Source organism: Betta splendens, chromosome 6, assembly GCF_900634795.4.
Source record: "Betta splendens chromosome 6, fBetSpl5.4, whole genome shotgun sequence".
Lineage (NCBI taxonomy): Eukaryota > Metazoa > Chordata > Actinopteri > Anabantiformes > Osphronemidae > Betta > Betta splendens.
In genome coordinates, this window is record NC_040886.2 from 1,779,813 (window position 1) to 1,806,387 (window position 26,575).

A 26,575-nucleotide genomic window follows, 5' to 3' on the forward strand; every position below is an offset into this window, starting at 1 on the left:
TGTTCTAAAAGACAAAACATTTCATTCAGATCTTATCTAATTATCTCCATCTAATCCTACAGCAAAACTGATCTGATCTGTCTCATTGGAATTAATACGAATTCAAACATGACAGACATTTGGCATTTACCCATCATTTATTTCATTCCCACAGTGACAGTTTTCTTACACGGAAAAGCTTGGATGGAAGCCATTTGCAACAAACTGCATCCATCCTAAAGCTCAGCAAGATCAAGATACACATAAATTATTTGACATGTTCATGATCAGTTCAAACAGTTATTGTAATGTCAGTAAACGGTTTGTTGTTTGAAAAGCCAGACAAAGAAACAGCTACAAGTGTACAGTTTAGGTCCAGTGAACTTTTAACTAAGTTTAGAGCTAAACTGACTGAGTGTCAGATGCACAGAAAGTTTAACTTTATAACTGTAAGCAGAAAGGGTTTTGATTTGGTGAAGTAAAAAACTACAGAGGTGGGGTGGACATTTATCAGCTAGAACCTGGTGCAGGACAGAAGCCTGAATGAAAACCTACAGATTTTGTTGTACGATCTGAGATGTACCGTGCAGACGTTGATTCAATACACGTGCAGTAATGTAGTAGACAAGCAAAAAACCTCATGGTTCTTAATTAGCACTTACTATGTTAAGGAATTTCCACAGAGATAATTTTTTATGCAATAAGCCCCCAGTCAGACGAAGAAATAAAAGGTTCATTTACTGCCGACCTACTGTCAATGTCATGCGTCAACATGGTGGGAACCATAAGCCCAAAACTTTTGTTCATGACCCAAAGGGTAAAGTGAAGGAGAGGAGGCAGCAATTGAGAAATCAGAAGTTTGATTTCTAAGATGAACATATCCTCAACCAAAATCTCTTTCGAATTCCTCCCACAACCTTTATTTTTAAACCCTCTCTTGTTAATTCTCTCCCAGTTTGAGACGTGCAAATTCGTTGGCCATCTGTAGTGCCTCCTGCAGGCACTGCGTGTTCCTTCCTGTAGCCTGGGCAGACATGTCCTTTCCACCTCCTTTGCCATCCAGGAGAGGGCACAATTCCTGAACCCATTCGCTGGCCTTCAGTCCACGATTTGCCACATCCTGCAAGGGACAACAAGAGTGAAACTGTGAGCATCATAGACCCAAGTTTCTTGAGCACTGGATGGTCAAATGCATGTTACCTGTGGGACTTGACATAGGCAGGTGATCTTGCCAGCATCAGGATCTACGGCAAAGAGCATTGCAGCGGTCTGTGGAGAGTTTGACTTCAGCAGCTTCAGTGATTCATTCAGAGCCTGAAAGAAAGTAAAATAAAAAATAAGAAAAAAGGAGAAGGGGAAAAACAATAAAAGCCTCCCAGTCAGTACTATTGATGTCTAGCAGCCAAAACTAATGGGCCAGAGAAGTGACTTGGTCTCTGGCTGTAACACAATGAGATAAGTTGAAGCATGAAGACTTCCGGAGAAAATAGTGTAACTTTTAATTGTGTTTGTACTTTTATTTTTCTCTATGTATAAAAATAGCAGTGGTTGTCAGTGTATTTAATTTTGAAGGTTGTAAAATCCTTGCTGATTCTCACCTTTGCTGAGGCTCCAGTTTCCATCTTCATAACAAGCAGTGGTTGATTGGGATTACATTCGATCACCTCCTTGGTCTTTTCAAGAACCCTCTTCTGGATGTCAGCCTTGTAAGAGCGGTCCAGGTCATCCATGATCTTCTTTAGGCCCTTTAAGGTTTCCCTCATCTCGTCCTTCTGCCATTGAGAGATCACTGCTGTTCCTATGGACTAGAAAGGAAATGGATATGTTAATAATATAACACACAGTCTACCTACAACAATGTTCTGGGGTATTGTGGTGTTAAAAATGTACTTCTGTTGTGTCAGCAATCTCTTTTTGAATGTCCTTGTTCGGGGCATTCTGCTGTTTCACTTTGTCTCCCAGTTTAGACAAACACTGGTGTAGGGCATCTGCTTTCCTCTGGGCCTGTTGAATATGACAACACAGAAGAGTGATCAGTGGGGAGAAGTGAGACAAGGACATAAGGTGCAGAAAGACACAAAACCAAAAGAAGAGAAAGAAACCAAAGGCAAAAAAGATGAGGGCCAGACAGCAGATTAATATATGAAAATATTCTTAACAAATATTTAGTTTTGTTTTTTTTAATAATAAAGTTTCAACACCAGGTACCATAATAAAACATGTTGCCTTCAGGGTCTGTGTACCTTCAGTTCAATAGATTTTTCGTTTGAAATCAAAAGAAAAAAAACAAAAAACAAGTTTTTTTTTTTAATTTACTGAATCGCGAGAGTTGGAAGTTGAACTGAATGCCATTAGCAACTTCTTCTACAGTTATTCTTTGATGTGTGACAGAAAAATGGAGAGCAGGACGATCGGCACGTTCAAGAGACTTAACCTGTCGGACTGGAGATCGATCAGATCCACTTGTGCCTCCTCTGGTGCTGTTCAGTGTATGGAGACAGGACAGATACCAGTTGAAAAGTCTTTTCTATCAGAGATCGGAAGCGATCTGTGCTTATCGTTCTGTCATTTGCTCATTTCTAATGTGGGGAAATGAGCGAAATACGTGCTTAACATGTCTGGAGAATGAAGTCAGCTTTCTTCTTTTCTTTTCACTCAGCTCAGAAAATGCATCACATTCCCCATGAACTCCAAACAGCGCTGAGCTTCCATACTCGTTAAGCCCATAAGCCCAGCAGACGCTGGAGGTCAGAACAGGTCTTGCTGATCTGCATCGGTTCCCCTTCAGCAGCTGAATAAAGTGACCCTGTGTTGGCTGTGGGCCTTTTGCCCCTGCTCGATTTCCACCAAATATAACGTAGTTCTCCATTTCTCTGTCACACATTAAAGATTTGACCGCAGAAGAAGGCCGCAACACAGACGAAGTAGAAACGTAAAAAAAAAAAAAAAAAAAAAAAAAAAAAAATTCAGCTTCTATTAAAATTCTGTGAATGAAACGAAATGTCAAAAAAAAACAACAACCTAGCTTTATTTGTTTTTCATGACACACATTACCGCATTAAAAATGAAATAATGAAAAACGTTTTGTTTTTTTTTTTACATTTTGATTCCAAATGAAAAAACAGGTACACCGACCCTTCAGTCTGACATATCATCATATCATTTCAGGATTGTAATCAGTGCGTGCATGCGTCTCTCCTGACCTTCTGGGCCTCTGTTCCTGTCACAGCAACAATGCGACGGATGCCCTTAGCGATGGCCTCCTCTGAGACGATGACAAATGGTGCGGCATGACCAGAGTTCTGCAGATGGCTGCAGATAACAAAAAGCAACAATACATTTACTGACAGTGTTACACAACTCAGAAAAAGAGCAATGAGGAGAAGGAGAAACAACATTACAGTACAAAAATGCCTAAAATAAGGGATTTTTTGACGTGGCTGCTGCATTAAGCCACATCAATACAATTTTAGCTTTCTAAAATTTGAACTGGTGGGAAATGATGAAAAGCAAATGCTGTGATCAGATCTCAACACCCACACATAAATGGATTCATATACACATACATGTGTTGAAAGTAATTTTGTCTTAGCGAGTAACCAAAATTAATAAAAGGTTTTTGTGATGATGTTGTGACATTGAGACATCTTTTAGGTGAATATTACAGCCAGGAGCAAACACTGTGACTCAGTGGAGCAGGGCTTGATTGAGCTGAAGCTCAGGTAACAAAATGTAGTAGAATATAATAATGTGCTCCCGTCATTCAGCTGTTATTTGCTTTCACAGAAACTTAATTTTTTTAGAAACACAATCTTCTAACACTATTAAATCAAACCAACCCATATTTTGTTTGATGTCACAATGTGACAGAATGAAGCCAGAGAACAACAGATACAAACAACATAACAGTATTGTTCAACAAAGTAACCAAGAATACATAGTTTGAGTGGACTGAAGAGACTAGGATATGTTCAATACTAGCTAGCTATTTATGAATAAATTTTAAAAAATGATATTATATGACAGAGAGACAGAGAGAGAGACAGAGAGAGAGACAGAGACAGACAGAGACACAGAGACAGACAGAGACACAGAGACAGACAGAGACACAGAGACAGACAGAGACACAGAGACAGACAGAGACACAGAGACACAGAGAGACAGAGACAGAGAGAGAGAGAGAGAGACACACTCACGTTCCACCACAAAACTCAATAGAGGTGAGGGAACCAGCAGCACTGTTGGGGTCGTCCAGCAGGTCCTGAACAGGGATACCAATGGACACAACCCGCACTGGGTCAGGGTAGGTCTCATCAAACACAGCACGTAGACCCTGAATGGCCTTGGCTTCTGCCAGGGGAGCTTCCATGGCGTACACAGCCTACAAGGGGAAAAGTGGTAAAAGCAAAAGATTTACTAATAAGACTGCTTGGTATAGGTAGACTAATTTAGTTTTCATGCAAAAGCCTTTTGGTTAAAATTTAGAGGAAAAAGGATATTGCGAATACGTTCTCTTGTGTATTACGTCACTAACCTTAGCATCTTTTATCATGGCACAGGCAGCCTCCTCACTCCGGCGGACCTGCTCCGTGGTTAGGGCACCTTTAGCCGTGAAGTCAAAGCGCAGGCGGTCCGGAGCCACCAGAGAGCCCCTCTGATCTGCTTCCCCTAGAACAGCACGCAGGGCAAAATTGAGGATGTGTGTTGCAGTGTGATTGCTCATGATGGGCCTGCGGCGTGCCTGGAAAGAGAATGATTGATCATTAGATATTGGGTAAACTGTTGCAAGGCAATACTTGGCTATACTAACTATAAAACAGATAATAAAATTTAAGTAAATATTTCAAGTTTGACTATCAGTTTGCTTTGACAGTAAATTTAATTGTTTGAATACGCATTCTCACCTCATCTACATTTAAGGTCACGCGGTCTCCAACCTTTAGCGTTCCATACACGGTTCCAATATGAAGAACATAACCTCCTCTGACCTGGGTGTTTTTCACTGTGAACTCCATCCTCTGCAAAAGACACACAAAGGCAGTCACTGCCTGGTTAGATATTCCTATGCTCTGTAGAACATTCAAAAACTGTAATAGAATTTTGGCAGAATTCTGAATTTTCTTTTGTTGGCAATGATTAGTTCAAAGCTGAGAACATTTACATGGTAATGAGGACTTTTTGCAAACCATTAAAAACCACACATCTGTTTTCAGCTTCTAGCATTGTTATGATTGCGTATCATAGCATTCTAGTACTCACATCCTCTGTGCTGTCGTCCTCTCGAAGCATATATCCTTCATCAAACGTCTGCCCACCTTGTTCAGCATAGAAGGACGTCTGGTCCAGCAGCACACCACACTCCTGGCCCGTGGTCACTTCATCCCAAAAGGCACGGTCACGGCGAAGGGCCAGCACTGTGGCTGAAGTCTGTTGAAACTCTAGATACACAAACACAACTTTTTAATACTCTCAACATTCGGAACAAAGCCCCAAAAATAGTGGTGAAAATATTTTTCACCAACCATAGTTGCCATGCTCGTCTGAAGTGTATTTGTATTTGGGAGAGTCATCCGTGGCAGGTATGTTTTTGTTTCTCAGGTCCTCGATGGCGTAGATATCTAACATGATGTGGTCCTCATCTCCAGCACCTTTACCTTGGGACTTTAACTACATACACAAAACATTTTCATTTTAATAATGAGATGTTTAAATTTCACATAAAATGTATTAACTGAAAAATAAATGCTAGAGATGCTGTACTGGATTGAATTACTGCAAACCTACAGGTGTGACTAATAAGTACACTGTAACGTCCCTCGTCTGGCAGGAGTCAGAATTGTACTACACACTGGATGTGTTACTGTTTGACACTGCTCTGAGGCTGCAGTTTTAATAGCAGGTGCATGATTTCTGACTTACAGTGCACTACTGAAGAATGCCAATACAAAATTAAATTATACTTGAGAGGGAACACTGAAGTCTGCTCAGTAGTTTCCCCCTCATTGAATATGAAAACCTCCTCACCTGTGCTGCCTTCTTCTCCTCTTCAAAGGCGCCTAAATCCACTGCCATGCCCTTCTCCTCTGCAATAAGGGACGTCAAGTCCAGAGGGAAGCCATATGTGTCATACAACAACCATGCAGTGTCACCTAGATGCAAACAGAGAGAAAAAGCTACTTAACATCCAGAGGAACAGTACTCAGACACCCCAGCGGTAAGTATGCCACTGCTCTAAAATGAAGGAGTCATCATTTTAAAAACACAAATGTATTTTGGCATCTTTCACACAAATTATCAGCACAGACCATGTAACATCAACAAGTGTGTCTCACCTGGGATGGTCTTGCTGTCTCCCAGGCTCATGATCTTTCTATCAAGAATACGACGTCCTCTGCTGAGGGTTTTGAGGAACTGTGCCTCTTCTTCATTAATAATGTCTTTCACCATTTCTGGGTCTTTCTTCAATTCTGGGAACGCATTACCCTGGAGAATGAGAGCAAACGAGGACGGGAAGCACCAACGGGGGAAGAACAAAGCAAGAAGCAAAGATACACAGGTATTTATACCATCATTTATAGCACAAATGTCACCGTTGCATTAGAATATAGGCCATCTGTACAACTTTGAAAACAGCATTTTTAAAGACCACAACAAAACTTATCTGATAGCTGAACAACAGCACAACACAAAACAGTTATAACCTTGCTGGTGTAATAATAAACTGTTTAGTCTAAATATATATATTTTATTCCAGTCCTCTTTAGTAACAAACTACTTTTTATTCATTATTAATATTAAGATTATTTGGGACAATACATCCCTTTTAAACATCAAGGTAGATAATCTCACCAGGGATTCAACCACCACATCGACCAGAGATGCAAAAAAGCCTTTGTGAGCTCCCAGTTTCTCGTGAGAATAACGGACAGCGCGACGCAGGATCCTCCTCAACACATACCTAACACATATGAGGGAAATGAGAAGAAGAATGTCCTGTAGATGTGGAATTTTATGTGGTGCAATGTGTTTGTTTTTTTTGTCCATAAACAACTGTTTATGGACACATACAAAATACACTCACATACACACTTTGTAATCATCATTATTACTATTAATGAGCTTTGTAAGGCTGTCCCAATTTCAATCTGCAGTGTTCATGTCTTACCCTCTTCCTGTGTTGTCAGGCCGGCCGCCATCTGATAAGGCGATGGTGATGGTGCGGGCGTGGTCGGCAAGAACACGGTAGGCCATGTCAATGCCGTCAGCATCTTCTGCACCTACTTTACCTGTGTATGGTCTGGCACCAGTTCCCTGAAAGAAACATAAATTATGTTTTACCTCTACATTAGCTCAGTAATACTAACACACTGTATAACAACAGTAACAATTAACTCAGTCTGAGAGATGTGTGTTTTATGCATTAAACATAAAAAGCACACCTGTAGCTCACAAACCTTTGAAAAAAAAAAGGGTGGAAAGCAATTTCACTACAGCATTTATCAATACATTGTTAATTTTGAGCTTGTAAAAACAACTGATATAATAACAATAAATGAATACTGTTGAAGGCTGGTTATACACATTTACTGGAATATACAGATTCTAAATAAAACTACAGCTACAACATACACACTAAAAACAGGTGGTTTCTGGATTACAGTACTCATGAATGAACCAGATACCTCCTACAGTGTAAGATTTTATAACAAGTAGTGACTGGAGAGCTGTATTTAACAGTACCTTCTGAATAGCTTCAAAATATGGTAGGAAGAGGTCAGTGTCATAGTTGGACATTTTGTTCTGCAGTACAGACACAAGGCGCTCCAGGCCCATGCCTGTGTCAATGCTTTTCTTAGGCAGTAGCTTCAGCTCAGTCTCAGATTCTCTGAACAGGAAATTAAAGTTACAAACAAAGATGCAATAATATAAATTCTAAATGCATTTCAGCACTTGGCAGCAGTTAACAGTCACAGTAACAGTCACAGTAATATAAACAACATAAAGAGAGTTTTAAAACTTCAGTTTTAACAATAAAGCACACTAAATAGAGAAATAATGTGTGCAATTCACACTTGGTTATAAAAGGTATGTCAAAATTCCATTGTCACCTGATCTCAACTTGTTCTTTAGTACATTGGTTCATATGCAGGTGTCTTGCTGTCACAAAATGTGGGATCATTGTGCAACTTTTACTAACCCACTAAACTAGTTATACAAGTCAAGGCCATAGAATTTGCATGCATGTGCATGTATGCTGCTTCTCATAACCTACAACTACCTTTAATTCATATACTTGTGAGAACTTCACCTGTTAAACTGGATGAACACCAGGTTCCAAATCTCCAGGACGTTTGGATCATCCATGTTTACCAGGTGAGAGGCGTCTCTCCCTCCAATGCGGTCGAAATGAATCTCACTGCAGGGACCGCAGGGACCAGTGTCCCCCATTTCCCAGAAGTTATCCTTCATACTGCCTGGCAGAATGCGAGCCTCATCCACCCTGTGACAAATCACAGCAGACAAAGAGAGGGCATTATTTTTAACAGTCCTGAAATGATAAGGTGAATTGAAATGAAAATGATGACCCATCATGTACATTTATTATCATTTGTCTTTTATAATAACATGAGTAAAAATAAATTAAACTAATCAAAGAAGCTGCAAGTAATTTGTTGAGACACTAGATTTCTAAGCAGTTAATATAATTGAATAAATATTTAAATAATTTAAATGTGAAAGCGTGAAAGAACCCCCTAACCAAATGCAAATTTTATTGAACTTTTCCCACTCTGGGACAAATAAAGGTTAATCTTATCTTGTGTTTACATCAATACATTTTATTCACAGCCATACTTACCCGAGGTCCATCCAAATCTGTTTGCACTCCAGGTCAGCGTCCAGGCCTGCTTCTTCATTACCCCCAAAGTACGTGACATACAGACGCTCAATGGAAATACCAAACTCCTGGGTCAGCAGTTCCAATGCCATCTTACAGGCTAGGTGCTGCAGAGGAAGGTAAAGGGACAGTATAAGCAGAGAAAACAATGATAGCAGACAGGGGACAAGGACAGAGCACAAGGTTGAATTTAAAAGAATCAAAAGTCCTCACGCCCAAAATCTACAACTTAAACCAGTCCCCCCAAAAAACATACTGTACAATACATAACTAGCTTTTAATACCTAAAATTCAAAGTAATACTGCAAAACTGATACGTTCTAAATATAAACCGTATGAACTATAATCTAATATATAACTGAAAAGAATAGGACCACAACACCTTAAAGTAGTCTCCAAAAGACCAGGATCCCAGCATCTCAAAGAAGGTGTGGTGGTAGACGTCTTTACCCACATCGTCCAGGTCATTGTGTTTGCCCCCTGCACGAATACACTTTTGTGTGTTGGCAGCACGACGCAATCTGGCCATAGGGTGGGATGGGTCGATGGTGTTGAGGAAGATAGGCTTAAACTATGGGAAATACAGGACATCTGATTAAAACATCTAGTCCAGAGGTGACCAACCCTGGTCCTCAAGCAGTACTGTCCTGGTGGTTTTCCAACACTCCCTGTCCCAGCTAATAGTGATTACCTTAGCCAGGTGTACTTATGCAGTCAGTAGCTAATTGACACACTTGATCAAGATAATCAGAAGGAAGGAGTTGGAAAACCAGCAGGATATTAGCTCTCGAGGACCAGGGTTGGTCACGCCTCACCTAGTGTGTTGAAGAGAAGCAAAGATATTTGTAAAAGAGCTGGAGATGATTAAGAAGAGTACCTGGTTCATGCCAGCATTGGCAAAAAGCAGTGTTGGGTCATCCAGTGGGATGGTGGATGATGAATGGACATACTGGTGCTCATAGCGCCGGAAGAAATCAATAAATTTCTCCCGGATTTGAGCCGCAGTCAATGAGGAGTCCATTCTGAACCAGCTCTCTTGAGAAAAATATCCAATACACAAAAATAATGTAACCATCAAACATTTTGAATAGGTACATTTCAACAGTGGCACTTATTTTTAATTGATCTGATACCATGTCCCCTGTGGGCCCAAACTCATTTCATTCCAGTTTTAACTATGAACACTGAGCTGTGCTTCAGCACTGTGCTGAAGGTTTGCTGCTTTAGCTGTGCTTTTCATAATTACTATGTTATGTTTATAATATTGAAGCTCTTGAAACTAAAGCTATGCTTTTTGTGGTGTTATTTTTGAGAGAGTGTGGCAAAATCAATATTTGTCTCCAGTTTATAGAAAAGAAGAAAAGAAAAGAGACAGTTTCTTACGGCACAACTTCCTATATTTATGTCTGATATAAAGATTTGGGTTGAATCAGCAATAAGGCCATGTCAGCCTACCCTTTCCAGTCAAGTCGATAATGTGCCCAAAGGTTTGCTTTGTTTCTAGGCAGTGCTTATTAATATCACTATTAACCATGTACAGTGTGATTTAAAAGGGGGTGAAGGTATGGTTTATAGAATGCTGTTATTTGTCATTGCTAGTATATATGAGTAAGGACATTTTACAGTATACCCAAAGACACAAAAGTAGTTGCTGATCAAAATGTATGAGAATTGTAATGTACTTTGCAGGTGTCATGTAATTTACTGTTCATCCACTTTACACATGACTTAGCTTTTAAGGTCACATTCTTTGTCTAAACAGCTTCAATTGTTCTGGCTGCCTGCTCAACCATGGTAGGAAAAAGGAAATTTAGGACTTGTAAATAATCAATTTTTTAATAAGCCGATTATATTACTAAAATTTAATATTTGCCCGAAGTGAAAACATATCCTTACACTTAAGGAAGAAGAAACTTTGCCAGGTCAGTATTGTTAGTGCTTATTAAATGTCCTTAGGTGTAACGGTTGGCTATTCTTCCATTTGTCAGTTCTTGTTTGTTTACATCACTGCTGTAACCAATAAGATATTGGTTAGTTAGGGTAATAACAAAATAAATACCCCCAAACAAGTCTTAAAACCATTCAATACAGTATTTGATTGTCTATTGAATGTAAACTGCTTAGTCGGGCAATAGCACTAGCTAGAGAACCTGTCGTTAGCGAGCTAAACGTTAGCCTGGCCGGCTACTGTTTGACATCAGATAGACTTGAATACACACTGCTGACAGTCAACGTCTTTCCCTGAGGAGTATCGTGGACGTTATTCATTCAAACACTAGATACTAATACTCACATCAGTCGCTATTTCAACAGAATGGATCAGTCACCGTCCCACAAACACACTGCTTGAGCCCACGCCGACAGACCTAAAGGGAAATGCAGAGTCAATGAAAACGCCCACGGCAGCTACCTATTGGTCCGATACATGCTAGTTGAGAAAATCTCACCTATTATTGGACAAAAGTTCTGCCAATCTTTGTCGAGCCCGCCACATCAATGGCACAAACTGGCCGGCTTTGGCTGATGCAATGAAAATGATAGTGGTGTCATTCTGTTTAGCTGGATAAACAAACCTGAATGTGCAAAGATTTTCAAATAAAAGAATTTGAAGTAAGTTATTTGTTAATTTAGAGCTTTATAGCTAGTTTTATTTTTGCCATGTTCATTATTTCTTCAGCCTCGGAGACACAGTATTTCTCTCACTATATTGCCCAGCTGTAAATTGCAGCTTCAAATCTTACCAAACAATTTCACCAATCAAGTTAAATGTGTGTACACGAAAATGAAATAAAATGTAAAGTCCGTGATGCTGTATTGCATGGCTGCCATCTGCTGTGGTCGCTACGTGTACGTGGAACCATTTATCTCCTCGCCGTGTTTCCGGGGGGACGATTTGGTGCTGCACCATCTTGCATGCCGCCGCCACTGTCACCACCATGCCGACTGATACTAAACGATTACGCGGCCCAGATGTTTCCAAGAGTCCGTCTCTGTACTTCAGCAAACCACCTGCCACTGTCGCATCGCACGGACCCAGAGCAGACGGTCGGCAGCGGGATCAAGTTGACATCCGGCCTATTTTTGTCCGATGCGGGCTGGTGAGCCAAGCTAAAGGCTCCGCGTACATCGAAGCTGGGAACACCAAACTGATGTGCTGCGCTTATGGCCCAAGAGAAACAGAACGAAAAGATGAAACCGATATGAAATGTGGAAGGTGTGTAGCCATACAACTCAATATTTTATTTATAGCCATAGATTACATCAAAATGCACTGATTATTAATGTGATGTGAGGGAGTTATGTCGAAGCTGAAACTGTACCTTTTTAAGGACACTCAAAACTCTTTCTGTTTCTCCAGGTTGATCACAGACATGCGTTTTGCTCCATTTTCCTGCCCAGAGAGAACTTCCTGGATACAGGGGACCCAAGACAGAGACCTGTCCCTGATGCTGCAGGAGAGTCTGCAGCCTGCCATATGCCTGCACAAATACCCCCGCTCTCAGATCGAGGTCAACGTGATGGTTCTTGAGAACAACGGATCAGTTTTGGCACATGCCATCACATGCGCTTCTCTTGCTCTTGCAGATGCTGGGATCGAAATGTATGATCTGGTGCTTGGATGTTCCATGCGACAGGATGGTGCTTCCTATGTTGTTGACCCGTCGTACATCGAGGAAAGCAGCTGCAGCTCTGACAGGGAGAACCAGGGCTGTCTAACTGTTGCATTCCTCCCCAGTCTGAACCAGATTTCTGGGCTGCAGTCAGATGGAGAAATGACTGAAGCGACTCTGACAACTGGAGTTCGTACCTGCATTGAGGGATGCTATAAACTGTACCCTGTCATTCAGCAGGCTCTGGCCAGTACTGTACGCAAGGCAGCTCCTCCACCATCAGAAAGCTGATACACTCAGGACCTGCTCACTTAAAAATGATTGCTGTAAAATTCCCTGTGCTATGTTTAATACAATTTTTGTATGTTTGCTTTAATGTTCCTTAATTAAAAATATAAATTCCAAGCAAAAGATCAAAACAGTGATACTGTTGCTTTGTCTTCCAAAATGACTTGGACAGGAGAACTACGGTTTTCACCTAGCTAACGTTTTGCCTTTCTACCATCACTAGAGGTCACTACTTTCTCTTAAACAGTTTACCAGAGATTTATAGAAGACTTTCACTTAATTATTGCCTTGGTGGTGTTGTGACTGCATTACAAAACAAACCTGCAGTAGTTAAGACCTCAATGTCTTTCAGTTTGCATCAGGTCTGGCCAGAAACTTGTTGAATCAATTTGACGATGACCTGCGTAAACTCTAGAGGCAGATAGTATGGCCACATGCTAACTGCTAAAAGTTCAAAAAGACAAGCTGGAAGAAGAATCAAATGAAATTTACACCACATTCTACTCTGTGACGTTTAGTGAGAGCAGGACATGAAAAAGCTGCAGCTCTGTGCTACACTTAGACTGGCATTAGTCAGTGATGAGGTGTTCACTCAGACTCAACATGATGTCATGGAGCAGTTCTACTTCTGAAGATGTAACTCAGCCATACAGTACAAGCTTTAAAATCCCTTGTGTGTTTGCAGCAAACGTGTGTCACAAGTTCTTCAGATTATGACTAAAGCCAGCAAACAAAGTCAGAACGTACTCACAGATTAGTCACTGAATAAGTGTTGCTTCAATTTCTTTAACTGCTGATGTGTCACTTTCTCCCACACTGACATGGAGCAGCTCATTTTATTTAGTGGGATAAAATTACAGAAAGTCAAAAGATACAACATCACTCCGTCCTGCAGGAGGCTGGCAGCTGCATTTAAAGTCTCTAAGGCAGGGGCGCCCAGTTCCGGTTCTCGAGAGCCACTGTCCTGCTGCTTTTCCAACTCTCCCACCTCCAACTAACACTGATCACCTTGATCAGGTGTCTTCAGCAGCTAACTGACACACCTGATCAAGGTGATCAGCAGAGATAGTTGGACAACAAGCAGGACAGTGGCTCTCGAGTACCAAGATTGGGCACCTCTGCTCTAGGGTCTGGTCATAAAACACAAGACGCGTCACAGACCAGTCTACAGATTGGTCCTCCTAAATTGGCATGTGCCCCCTTCTTAGACCCATTAGGTCTGTCCACATACTGGACACATAACACGGATGCACTGTACAGGAAGGGTCAGAGCAGACTGTACCTGCTGAGGAGACTGCGGTCTTTTGGAGTGAGGGGCCACTCCTGAAGACCTTCTATGACTCTGTGGTGGCATCAGCCATCCTGTACGGTGTGGTCTGCTGGGGCAGCAGCATCACAGTGAGGGACAGGAAGAGACTGGACAGGATCATCAGAAAGTCCAGCTCTGTCCTGGGCTGCACTCTGGACACGGTGCAGGAGGTGGGTGAGAGAAGGGTCCTGGCTAAACTGACATCCATCATGGACCAGGTCTCTCACCCACTGGAGGACTCACTGTCTGCTCTGGAGAGCAGCTTCAGTAGCAGACTGATCCACCCTCGCTGTGTGAAGGATATTCTACAGGTCGCTCCCTGATGCAATCAGACTCTAAAATAAGCAATTTTATATTTTTGTAAACCTGTGCAATACATCCCCGTATATATCTGTACAATATTCATAAGGTGCAATAATCATCATCCATCTCAGTATCTTCATCTCTGTACCTACATACATGTGGGTTTCCTTCTATGTTCATTTCTAACACTGAGCTGTTTGCAATTTCCCCGCTGTGGGAATAATAGACATTTTTATTCTTATTTTTAAATACATTTTAAATAATGCCTGACATCAACAAGATCTACATGTTTACTTAAAAGGAAATTAGCCAAATTCTGTTGCACTTCAACAAGCATTAATTGAGCACTTGTTTTTGCAGATCATGGAACAGTCCGTTGACATCATGTGGAAAAAAACAGACTCTCATCAATTTGAAAACTGAACTCATTGATCCCATGGTCAAATTGAAACACACACAGTGGAGGGACACAGCCCTATACCAACAATATATAATAATAAAGATGGATTTCTACTACACTTTTTTTTCAATGCTGGCATGTGACATTTTAGTTCTCATTACGTGCTTGTGAAGCTAAAAACAGATCCTGCAGCAGGTCAGAGTTGAGTCAAACAATACATCGCTGCTCAGTGACATAACTGTTTGTAATAATGTGCAAATTATGTGAATAAAAAATGTGTCTCATGTTTTATTGTCATTACCACACAGTGGATCTGACCTGTCCTCAAACTAATAGGGTTAAAACCTGAATGTCACACCAGAGAACTTCCTTGGCCACTGGCAGCTGAAAGATGAACTGAAACTTGTGCCTGTGGAGAAACATGACAGGACCACTGGAATTTAGACAACAAGACAATGGCTGAACCCAGGAACCGGAGGAGGAGAGTGAAACTGAGAACAAGATATGAACAAAATGTAGTGTGCCAACAACAACAATAATGAAGGGACAACGTCCAGACCCTAAACAAGCCACATTAGGAGCAGAAAGAGAAAAAACTACTGAGACAAGAAGATGTCTGTTTAATGTGGTGAATCCTACGTCCTGGTTCTGCTCACGGAGCAGCTACTGCATCAAGCTGCTGTTTGAGACTAAAGACACAAAAACTTCAGGGAACCAAAAGAATCAGGATCCCTTTTAGGTCCACGTGTCAAAAACAGCCCTGATGGAACCTGGCGATTCAGCAGCTGGTACCTCCATTGTCTGCGATATGAGTCTTTCTGGGCTTTTTCAGGGTTCTTCTGGGTTTTGAACGGATGCATGGATAACCTGGTCCGGTCTCAGCTGGAGCGACAGAACACGTGTGGTCCAAGGTCGTAACCGAACCTCCAACATCTGTGTTTTGTCTGGGAAACACTTTATGTAAAACAAATTAATGAATCTTTATTATTTTAAATTAGCCCACGCTGTGTGGATGAAGGAACTACTGGAAACTAGTATTATATTACGTCTGTATAAATAAACAGCTTCGAGGCGGAACCGACAAACCGGAAGTTGCGCGCAGGTATTTATGTGTGCGTGGACCTGCGCAGATCGGATCATGCCGCGCTGTTTGAAAGCGAGTCCAACATGTCCGTCGTCCTCCTGCTCCTCTTCAGCGTCTGCATCCCGCCGTTGTCCGCGGCGCCTCCTCCACGTGAGTCCAATCTGTGGTCCACATTAGTAAGGTGGTCGCGTGTGTTACGTTCACTGCTCGTTCTAGTCACTGTTGGGTACTTAAAGCTCGGTTTGTCCAAGTTCTTCTCTGTTGTGACAGGCTCGTCTCATTGCCTGGAAAAGATAAAACCTCTCCTTGACCAATCAGCTGTTTGTTTGTGTCATGAAGTATGGGGTGAGCAGACAAACCTGGTTTAGTGTTCAGTTGGTTGAGACCCGTGTTGAGTTCTCAACCAGCATCCACAGTAGAACAATCTTCTTCCAGAATAAAATGTTTGTTTTTTACCTTCAGGTTCATGTGAGTCTTTTTTTAACTGCCTCGTGGTTTTATTTATCCCGTTGAGCCACATGTTTGTGAGCTGGCTCTGACCTCACAACCATCTTGCGTCTTCTCCGTTTCAGCTGTTGCACCAACGAAGCCGACCACAACGCTGCGTGTCGTTGGCAGCACGGCCTCAGGTGCGCGGAGCTGCAGCCTCCTGCTGCTTCACCACAAGTAGAGCCCGACAGGCAGCACCGTTGTTCAGAGTTGTGTTGTCGTTCCAGGTGCGCAGGCGTCGGTGCAGGTGACTCTGAACGCAGCGCAGCGTCCTGCCGGCAGCGCGGCCTCAGGTGCACACACTCACGGTTCTACAGACACAGTGCCCTGGTGCCGTGTTAAACAGAATGAGAGCTGCCGTCTGTGTCTCAGTGTTTCTTTTTGGTTCCAGTCTCTGCGTCCTCTTCAACAGGAAACATGGGAACGTCGGACCCAAAGAAGCAGCCGACAGAACAGTGTCCTGTGACAGGTGTGATCCCAGACACAACCTGGCTCCAGTTTCTGGATGTTCTCGCTCCACTGCACAGAACCTGACGTGATGTTTGTTTGCGACTGGTTTATTCCCGTGGGGTCAGAACGGAGAAACCTGGTGGGCGTCTCTGGACAGACGCTCACGCTGCCGTGCCGCGCTCCCGCTAACGCCAGCGTCATGGCGGTGATGTGGACCCGACGGGACCTGAAGACCGAGAACGTCCTCCTGGTCCAGGACGGAAAAGCTGTGCTGGTCGACCAGCAGCCGTGGTTCAGGGGCCGTGTGACACTCAAGAACCAGCTGGCAAAGAGCGGCGACTTGTCTCTGGTTCTGAAGGATGTGAAGCCGGGAGACACGGGGACGTACGAGTGTCGCTACAAGGAGAGAAGAGCGATGATGATCATCACCTCGGACTCCGTCAGCACCGTGACCCTGACGGTGCCGCTCGCAGGTGGGTCACGGGCACAAGAGCTGCCTCTGTCGGCTCATCGGTGTCTGGAGACCAAGTGAGCAGGTGTTTTTGTGTTTTAGGTGATGGAAGCGACGACGCCAAACGCCAGCACACCATGAGGACAATGACTTTGTCAGTGGTTGGGGTCATTGTGCTTTTTGTCCTCTTCGTAGTGGTTGTCGTGACGATATGCAGGAGATGTCGGCGCTGAGAGAGCTACCGTTTCCAACCCATGGCCTGGATGCTCTGATCAGTCAGGCTCTGATTCAATCATTCAGCAGCTACTGCTCAGAACTGTAAATGGGTCCTGAAGGTGGCAAGTTTTACAAAGCATCACCTGCATCATGTGACCAGAGAGTCAGATGACAGGTGACTGCGACTGGTGCTGATAATGTGTAGCTGCATTTTAAGTGTCCTGGACGGTTTGGATACATTTATTTAAAACAAATATGATCATCAACAATGTAATAATATTTATTTTAGTTTTTATTCAGAATAAAGTTTTGATACATTTAAACATTGTAGATGTCACACTTGGGCCCATGAAGCAGCTAATCTTTTCCTCTTCCTCTGGTTTATGCAGGACTTTTATGTTGTACAACTTCTCATACTGTCCTCCTGCTCCTAATTCACAATTCTTAACTGAATTCTTTTCTGACTTGGTTCTTAGCACAGATAAATTGTATTCATTGTAGTGGGAGACTTTAACATTCATGTAGATGTTGACAGCAACTGTCTCAGCACTGCTTTTATGTCATTAATAGACACTATTGGTTTTACTCGGCATGGAAATGAACCCACTCATCTTTTTAATCATCCCCTAAATCTTGTCCTGACATATGGGGTTGAAATTGATAATTTAATAGTTCTTCCCCAAAGCCCTCTGTTATCTCACCATTTCTTATTAACTTACTGTGAATTTAAGAAGAATTTGCCGTAATTGACCTTGCAGCAGCTGAAGAGAAATCTTACTATAGCAGATGTTTATCTGACAACGCTGATGCCAGATTCAAGCAGATGATTAATCATCTTTTGCCTCATTGTCATGCAGCTACACAGAGGAGAACAGTCACCTTAATCCTTTTTCAACAGTTCGATTGTCTTTGTAGATGATGCTGCAGCTTCTCTGCATACAATGTTAGACACAGTGGCTCCTCTGAAGAAGAAGGCAGTGAATCAGAGGAGGTTAGCTCCATGGTATAAGGGTTAGGAGTAGAGTTAGATCTGCAGCCTAAAGCATAGGACCTGACAACTAGAAAGGCAGTGGTGTATTCCTTCCTTTAATTAAGGAAAAATAAAACAACCCCAGGTTTCTTTTCAACACTTTAGCCAGGCAGATTGAGTCATAGTGGAGTTGAATCTAATATTTCCTTTAATGTCAGCAGCTACTATGAACTACTTTACTAATAAAATATTAATATTAGAGAAAAAACAATCATCAGCATCTTCCTCCAAATGACAGACATCATTGTGCAGATCCGCGAATGGAATGGGAATAAAAAGATTTTCAGACAGGATTTACCAAACCTCATAGCACAGAAACAGCTCTGGTTAGAGTCACTAATGGTCTGGTCTCTGTCCTGTTAGATCTTAGTGCTGCATTTGATACAATGGATCACAACATTCTATTACAGAGACTGGAACATAGCATCGGAATTAAAGGAACAGCACTGGGATGGTTTAAATCCTATTTGTTGAACAGATTCCAAATTGTTAATGACAAATCCTCCAGCTTTGGGGTACTACAGAGTTCATCTTAGAAATATAACTAAAATCAGAAGCTAGAAGGGCGATGCAGAAAAACTGATCCATGCATTTGTTACCTCTAGGCTGGACTACTGTAACTCCTTACTCGTAGGATGTCCTAACAGCTCCTTAAAAAGCCTACAGCTAATTCAAAATGCTGCAGTCAGAGTTCTGACAGGACTTAGAAAGAGAGATCACATTTCTCCTACATTAGCTTCTCTCACTGGCTGCCAGTAAAATGTAGGCACAGCACAGTCTGATATTCGTGGTTAGTCGAATGAGCCAGAGTACAGCATTGAGGAGTTACGTTGTATGAAGGCGAGGCTGCCTGCAGCAGAGAACCGAGAGCCTTGTCTGGCAGAGCCAAACACTGTCATCCTGCAACCGACAGCTAAGAGCCAGATGCATCGTGGCTCTGTGCCGATAGAAGCACAAATAAAGAGAGAAGTAGACACCCCCTCTAACTTGTCTTAAAAGTAGTGATAGTTAAGGTCACTGGCAATGATCGTTAGTCACAAAAACACTCAAAAAAATCTCTGGAGGACTCAGACTCAAACTAAAACGCTGAGCTCCCTTTGTTACGACTCAAGCTTCCACGCCACCAGGGGAGCGAGGAGGACGCACAGACAGCAACACCGGAGAAGACTTCTTTCTCTCCTGCAAAGTACCGTTCTGCCAGAGACAGCAGTTCACTGCAGCCGAACACCCGCCTCTGCCTTGGTGTCACGTCAGGACCCAATATCTGTTTTTCTTTTGGTTCCCGCTCTGGCTCCACGTCTGGCTCCAGCTCATCCTGTGTTTGCTAAATGGCCTCATCATGAGTTTTCGTCCTGGTGGTCCGGAGGTGACCACGCCTGGCCCTAGTAGTCTCGTGAAGATCACACGGCTGCATGCTAAAGGTTGAGATAAGGTTGTTCCTGTTGTTGTCTCAATCTGTCCCAGCAGCTACAGTGTCCAGGCCCTCCAAGACACATTTTCGGCCAACGATTGTGCTCGTGGAAATCTCCCCCACTTTTAACGCACTCTAGTTCCACACACTCACATTCAGGCTCAGGAGGTGCTGCGGACCAACCCTCCCCAAGAATGTGAGCATGTATGTATGTGTTCAAATATGACTGAGAAGTATTTGTGTGCATGGGGGGTCTGTTCTCCACTCAAGGGTTCCGTGCCTTGGTGGTCTCTTCTGCTGACTCCACCGCTGGCCTCATGTTACAGGCTCGATGGGGGATACAGTCAGGCGGGCCACGCTTCGCTCTTTTATGGCCTGGGGATAGGTCCATCTCTGGGCATGGGGGCTTCTCCTGGTAAGCTCTCTAAGGACTCTGGGCCCTCGGTCTCTATTCTCTCGGGCTGAGCCTCCCACTGGGGGGGTGTTTGCCTCTAGCTGACCCAACAGTGGTCCGATCTGATCTTGGGCATCATCTATGTGGCTGCTGTGGCTCTGCCTGGGGGGATCAAACAAATAATGTTTGATTATGGTAGTTGCAACATTGTATGTCACAGCTTTGTGTAATAATATATATGTATAGGTGTATGTAAGTGTATTTATGTATAATTGTTTGCACATGTTTTAACATTATTATAGATATTTGATATTATATTAGTTATGAATGTGTTTACCTAAGATGTATCTTTATTTATTTATTACAAACTCTAAACCTGTCCATCAATTCTGTGACATCCCATTTAGGAAGAACTAGTGAAGACAAAAAATAAACCATTAAACTTGAAAAAGCAAAACTGTCCATCACAATAGTGGCCAACCCTGGTCCTCGAGAGACACTGTCCTGCTGGTTTTCCAACTCCCCCTGCTCCAGCTAATACTGATCACCTTGACCAGGTGTGTTCAGTCAATCCACAGCTAACCGACACACCTTATAAAGGTGATCAGCAGAGATGGTTGAAAAACAAGCAGAGCAGTGGCTCTCGAGGACCAGGGCCCCGTTTCAAGAAGGAGGTTTAACAAACTCTGAGTTCAAACCTGAACTCTGAGTTGACTTAGAGTTTGAAAATCTGGAGTTTTCAGTCTCAGAACAACTGCAAAGAGTTGATTTTATCAACTCTGAGTTGTCTGACTCAGAGTTAAAATACAAAAAATATAAAATAGTGTTCGGTGTAACTAACTATTAAATAATGCTAGTATTGTTATATTTCTCTTTAAAGTAAGGAATCTTGCTTGCAATGTCTATTGATTTTTAAAATTCCTATCATGGTTGATGTGGGATTTGTTAAGTAATTATAATCCAATAATCCAATATTTTTTATGGAGAACAATTATTATATTAATCTAATTAAGTTTTTAAACGTTACCTAACACTGATGTAATAATAAAATAATTTAATTTCAATTTTTATGTAATCCAGGTGCGTAAAAAACGTGGCAGCAGCTAAAAATGAAATATAAAAACATAATTCAAATAGGTAAGGCACGATTATATCATGGGTGCAGACTACCTGATGTTACAAATATTTGATATATTGAATAACTAAATACCATGCAAAGTATAGCAGTGCAGCAGCATTTTCAACATGGGTGTAATGTTGTCACACAGTTAAATCATTTGACTTCTACTCAGCCAACAGAAAGTAGGCAGAGACTAGAACAACTGGTGGAGGACCTGCACCTCCACCACTGACGCATGCAGAGGAGAAGGCCCTCAGCCTGAACACTGGAAAGCAGAGGCTGAAGGAATTCCTGGAGGGAGTTCATCAGAACCAGTCACACCTACTGTATATACTGTATATTAGAAAAATTTAAAGAGCGCTTTACCTAAGTGAGTAGAGTGTTGGCCTGTGGATAGGAAGGTATGAGGTTTGATCCCCCACCTCTCCACCATCAGTACAATTTAATATTTATATGGTTATGACAGAAAATTAAGCGTTCCTTGTCTTTTATTTGGCTATTTTGTATCAAATATCATTTTTAATCTCTCTCTTTGACACACACACACACACACACACACACACACACACACACACACACACACACACTAATGTCCAAGTCAGTGACGTCAACAGCATCACCCACTGACACACCTCCTGAACTCCCAACTACTCACCAATTCAGGACATTGCCTGTGACGTCAGGCTGATGTAAAGGCTCTCTTTGGAAGACAAACTCATTAAAACTGTTCATTCTTGAAGAACATTTCTGTGTAACCGGGGAGACTCCTTCATGTTCAATGAAGGTCATAAATTCATTGTTGTGAGGCTGACTGGTATTCGGGCAAAAAGGTCACCTCATGTGGAGAAACAGACCTTTTAAGGCCACATCATCAGATTTTAAAGAAAAAAAGAAAATCATGTCAAATTGTGAAAAGGGACATTTTTTCAGTGTAAATACTTTCTGTGGTCACTTTTAAATTAATTATAAGCAATGTAGCAGTTTGAATAAAGAAAATGTACTGTAAATCGGAATCTGTTTCAAATCAAATAAATGGATTTACACAAGTAAATACAGATATTTTAATACAGGTTTTTGGTGCATGTGCATGAGAGTGTGCGCATACATGGCTAGTGTGGTTGTGAGGGTGTTCAGGGTCAACGCCTAATGTCATTAATTTTGTGGTGTATGACGTGATGAAAGGTTGACGCTTAGAGGAGGTGTCATTCCTGTCTTGCCTCCTTTAGCAGACAACAACAGCAATAATGAGGACAGCTCATCAATGGTTGAATTCAGCAACTATAAAAGGAAGCTAGAGGAGTCCATTGACTCAGTACAGCTAATAGGAGCTAACCACCAAACCAGACTCACATCTGGTTATACTGCAAACAGAGGAGAAGCACCACCAGAGGTATGTTTAATGTGCCCTGTATTGTAATTAGTAATGTGGTTCAGATCAGATAATGATAACAATAATAATGGAACTGTATTGATCCCACATTGGGGAAGTTAGTCTTTTGTAGTGTATTGTTACCCATCCCCTGAGGGGAGCAGTGGGCTGCCACAGTGCAGCACCTGGGGAGTGTAAAGTGTCTTACTCAGGAAGTAACACACTTTACATTTTGAATATGCCAAAATGTAGGGATTTCAAGACTAAACAAATACAATCTAACTCTATTATGCTTTTTAAATTATAATGTAAATCTTGGTCATTTATTTTAACCTTTTTATATTAACATTACTCTAAAGATACATGCATGATATACAGTTCTTTATTTTCCAAACGATACAAATCAACCAAAACACTTAAATACTACAATACACTTAGTATATACAGTAGATTATAATAATAGTCTATCATAATCCATGTTATATTACAAAACACAGTATAATACTGAAATAAGTGTAGTGGCAGCAAATCCTTCCACTACTTCTTTATTTTCTCAGTTACTAAAAACTGTCTTAACATTTTTTTCCACTTTGATTTTAAAAGGTCATCAAGGTCAACATGCAAAATCTGGACTATAAAATTCTTTTAATTTTGTTCTTCTTTTTGCACCTTTCCTGTCTCTGTGAGGGGCGCCCACATAGGTAATTCCACCTTGTCTCTTTTTCTTTAAATTATTTAGGACCACTTTCACTAACAATGTATTGCTTTGATACTTTATATAGTTATTAAAATATGCCTCATGAACTTGTGTGCAGGAAAAGAACAGTAAGTGAGGTACAGCTTATGCACAACCTTGGCGAGCACAAGCATGTGCAAGCTCGGCAGGAGTGGTTGCAGACGAGGCTTTGGGGCATCCACACGGCCTCAGCTCAGGACGGCAGAATGGAGGTGGACCAGGTGAGGAGCAGCGATGTGAATGGATCACCGCTACAATTGGAGGACCTACCTGATTTGACATCAGAAGAGATCCAAAATGCTTTAACTTTCTTGGAGAAGCTTCTTAAGTCAAAGCAGTCTTGATTTTGATTGATATGACGGATATATGTTTTTACATATTTTCAGGTTATTTCAGGTTATTTAACTTTTCTGAATGTCAAGGTTGTTTATTTTATTTGAATACACTTGTTTTATTTATTTTACATTTTCTTAATTTATTTGATCTTAAATGTAATCAAATTTATGGCATTAGCAAAAGGGCATGTGACTGAATGAGCAAAACTGTTGTGTAGTACCTATGCGCTTTTGTCTACTCAACAAGTACTGCTGTAAAGCACTATTACAGCTATTTATTTTAATTTATCAAACTAAATTTAATTTGATTAAAAAACATTTCATAATATGATCTGGAACAATAATGTATCTAGCATCTAAATATGCTTGTTGCCCATATCAACAAACATATAGAGATGATGTATAGATGTATAACTTATAAATGAGTATAACCTAAATTAATGAAAGTTCATTTTGTTTTTGTATTAAATTTTTTACTTGTGCTTTGAAAGATGTCGCCTTGTGTGACCCAGGTGGAACACAACGTCTTGTGCATACAGTATGTGAGTGTATGGGACTGTTGTGTCAAGATGTTCCATGTAATTTCTGCTTGCTGTCACGATCTGGGTTTTGTGTCTAGTTGTTTCCGGTTTTATTTTGGTAATCTCCCGGTCTCTGTTTTTGGTTTGAGCTTTACTTCCGGTTTTTGTTCTTCTCACAGCTGTTCCCTGTTAGTACCGGTCCGCATTATCCACACCTGCACTTCATCGGCTATTAGTTCACTTTGTATTTAACCACCACCTTTGTCCTCGGTTCCCCGCCAGATCGTTGTTTGTGTTTCTTCAGTGTCCCAGTTTCATCAGCGTATTCGAGTTCCATGAGTGTATGTATGTTTCATCGCCTGACCCTGGACTGCTACTGACCGTGAGTTTGTCTCATCCCTGCCTGTACTTTTGCTGAGCCTCTTTGTGTACGAACCCTGCCTGGACATTGGACTCGAGATTGCCTGCTCCCCTTGTTACTGCTTTTAGTCCTCCCGTGTATGACCTGGACCGTTTGACCGTGCTTTGGAGAATAAACTTTCTTTTGATCATAACCCTGCCTCCGTGCTGCGCATGTGGGTCCGTTCATTGCCGTTCGCTGACACTTGCTCATATAAAAGAACATAAAATGGTCCCTAACCCTGCTCTCACACTACTGACACTGTTGTGTTTAAGTACTTGTGTACCAGCAAACCGCACAACCCCAAGTACTTCAAACTGAGAATATAACTGCAGTGAGGACACTCAAGTTTTACCAATTGCCATAGAAAGCATTAGATTTAGTTTAGGAGCACATCACAAGATCACAGCATTACACACATATCACCCACTATCATAAACCCATTAAATTCTAATTCTAATTGGCACAAGCCATAGCCTAAATCACCAAAACAGAGAATTACAATATTAACGGTCAACATACAGAGCTATAGTGAGAAATTGGCAACTACCATAATGCACTGGTTCACTGCAATATAAATATGTTTTCCATTTTTATAGTATGTAGATAATTTTAAGTTTAAGTAGCTCACATGCTGAAAGATGTGTGCACCCATGATAGATACGATACAACTTTTGTATTGCATTGTGTATAGCGTTCATATATACATATTTGTAGGACCACTTGTGTATGGGTTATGGGTTAGGGTTTACCTGCTGCCAAAAAAATAAAAGTAAAGCCAAGTAGAAACCTCCCTTTGTGACTCGGATTTTTCTGGTAGCCACTTTTGTTTATGTAAAACTTCAGCTTAACAAGGATGACTGTATCCACTTGTCAACTAAGAGCCATAAAACCCACTAGTGAACTAGTTGTACTACATGCAAATAAGGAGTTTGAAAAGGGGCGTGACAAACCCTTCCTATTAGTTCTCCAGGAGGAATTTTCACCAGCAAAAGTTTTACCATGTAAAATGATTTATTGTCAGAATTATTGAAAGAGATTTTGTCTATACTATCCTTCAAAGAAAAACAATTCCAACAGGTCAACCATACCTGGTAGGACTCCTTCTTCAGCTTGATGGCGTCCCTTACCTCCGGCGTCCACCACCGGGTTCGGGGATTACCACCACGACAGGCACCGGAGACCCTGCGTCCACAGCTCCGAACGGCCGCGTTGACGATGGAGACGGAGAACATGGTCCACTCGGACTCTATGTCTCCGACCTTCCTCGGAATCTGGTCGAAGCTCTCCTGGAGGTGTGAGTTAAAGGTCCATCTGACAGAGGGTTCAGCCAGGCGTTCCCAACAGACCCCCACAACACGTTTGGGCTTGTCAAGTCATTCCAGCCTCCTTCCCTGCCAGCGGATCCTACTCACCACCAGGTGGTGATCAGTTGACAGCTCAGCCCCTCTCTTCACCCGAGTGTCCAAAACATATGGCCGAAGGTCAGGTGAAACGACTACAAAGTCTATCATCGACCTCCGGCCTAGGGTGTCTTGGTGCCATGTGCACCGATGGACACCCTTATGTTCAAACATGGTGTTTGTTATGGCCAAACTGTGTCTAGCACAGAAGTCCAATAACATAACACCATTCGGGTTCAGATCAGGGAGGCCGTTCCTCCCAATCACGCCTCTCCAGGTATCACTGTCGTTACCTACGTAGGCATTGAAATCTCCCAGAAGAACGATGGGGTCCCCAGTTGGAGCGCTTTCCAACACTCCCTCCAGAGACCCCAAGAAGG

At 41.9% G+C, this 26,575-nt stretch overlaps 4 protein-coding genes across 10 annotated transcripts; 3 read left to right on the plus strand and 1 right to left on the minus strand.

Annotated features, from left to right (window-relative positions):
• Nucleotides 1–114: 114 nt before the first annotated feature.
• aars1 (alanyl-tRNA synthetase 1) lies at nucleotides 115–11,241 on the minus strand. The gene is made up of 20 exons (XM_029154545.3): nucleotides 11,169–11,241; nucleotides 9,753–9,910; nucleotides 9,258–9,446; nucleotides 8,837–8,982; nucleotides 8,288–8,479; nucleotides 7,720–7,864; nucleotides 7,145–7,290; nucleotides 6,829–6,937; nucleotides 6,312–6,462; nucleotides 6,004–6,128; nucleotides 5,502–5,646; nucleotides 5,239–5,417; nucleotides 4,884–4,997; nucleotides 4,514–4,720; nucleotides 4,176–4,360; nucleotides 3,183–3,291; nucleotides 1,870–1,983; nucleotides 1,578–1,784; nucleotides 1,180–1,293; nucleotides 115–1,099 (listed from the first exon to the last, which is right to left on the minus strand). The coding sequence occupies exons 2-20, from the start codon at nucleotides 9,894–9,896 to the stop codon at nucleotides 920–922; spliced, it is 2,901 nt and encodes a 966-aa protein (XP_029010378.1). The 5' UTR covers nucleotides 9,897–9,910; nucleotides 11,169–11,241; the 3' UTR covers nucleotides 115–919.
• A 570-nt stretch (nucleotides 11,242–11,811) lies between these two features.
• Nucleotides 11,812–12,916, plus strand: exosc6 (exosome component 6). Its single transcript, XM_029154546.3, has 2 exons — nucleotides 11,812–12,089; nucleotides 12,234–12,916. The coding sequence occupies exons 1-2, from the start codon at nucleotides 11,812–11,814 to the stop codon at nucleotides 12,775–12,777; spliced, it is 822 nt and encodes a 273-aa protein (XP_029010379.1). The 3' UTR covers nucleotides 12,778–12,916.
• Nucleotides 12,917–15,863: 2,947 nt separating this feature from the next.
• Nucleotides 15,864–17,799, plus strand: LOC114857762 (butyrophilin subfamily 2 member A2-like). Of its 7 annotated transcripts, none has more exons than XM_029154549.2 (6): nucleotides 15,864–16,020; nucleotides 16,443–16,499; nucleotides 16,587–16,652; nucleotides 16,772–16,828; nucleotides 16,935–17,282; nucleotides 17,363–17,799. In XM_029154549.2, the coding sequence occupies exons 1-6, from the start codon at nucleotides 15,954–15,956 to the stop codon at nucleotides 17,491–17,493; spliced, it is 726 nt and encodes a 241-aa protein (XP_029010382.1). In that variant the 5' UTR covers nucleotides 15,864–15,953; the 3' UTR covers nucleotides 17,494–17,799. The 7 variants fall into 7 exon arrangements, with proteins under 7 accessions (XP_029010382.1, XP_029010380.1, XP_029010384.1 ...); XM_029154547.3 differs by having other exon boundaries at nucleotides 15,865–16,020; nucleotides 16,751–16,828; XM_041071313.1 differs by having other exon boundaries at nucleotides 15,910–16,020; nucleotides 16,568–16,652; nucleotides 16,751–16,828.
• A 4,893-nt stretch (nucleotides 17,800–22,692) lies between these two features.
• On the plus strand, nucleotides 22,693–24,946 carry LOC121202326 (parathyroid hormone-like). Its single transcript, XM_041071357.2, has 3 exons — nucleotides 22,693–22,821; nucleotides 23,404–23,501; nucleotides 23,616–24,946. The coding sequence occupies exons 1-3, from the start codon at nucleotides 22,693–22,695 to the stop codon at nucleotides 23,878–23,880; spliced, it is 492 nt and encodes a 163-aa protein (XP_040927291.2). The 3' UTR covers nucleotides 23,881–24,946.
• Nucleotides 24,947–26,575: the final 1,629 nt, after the last annotated feature.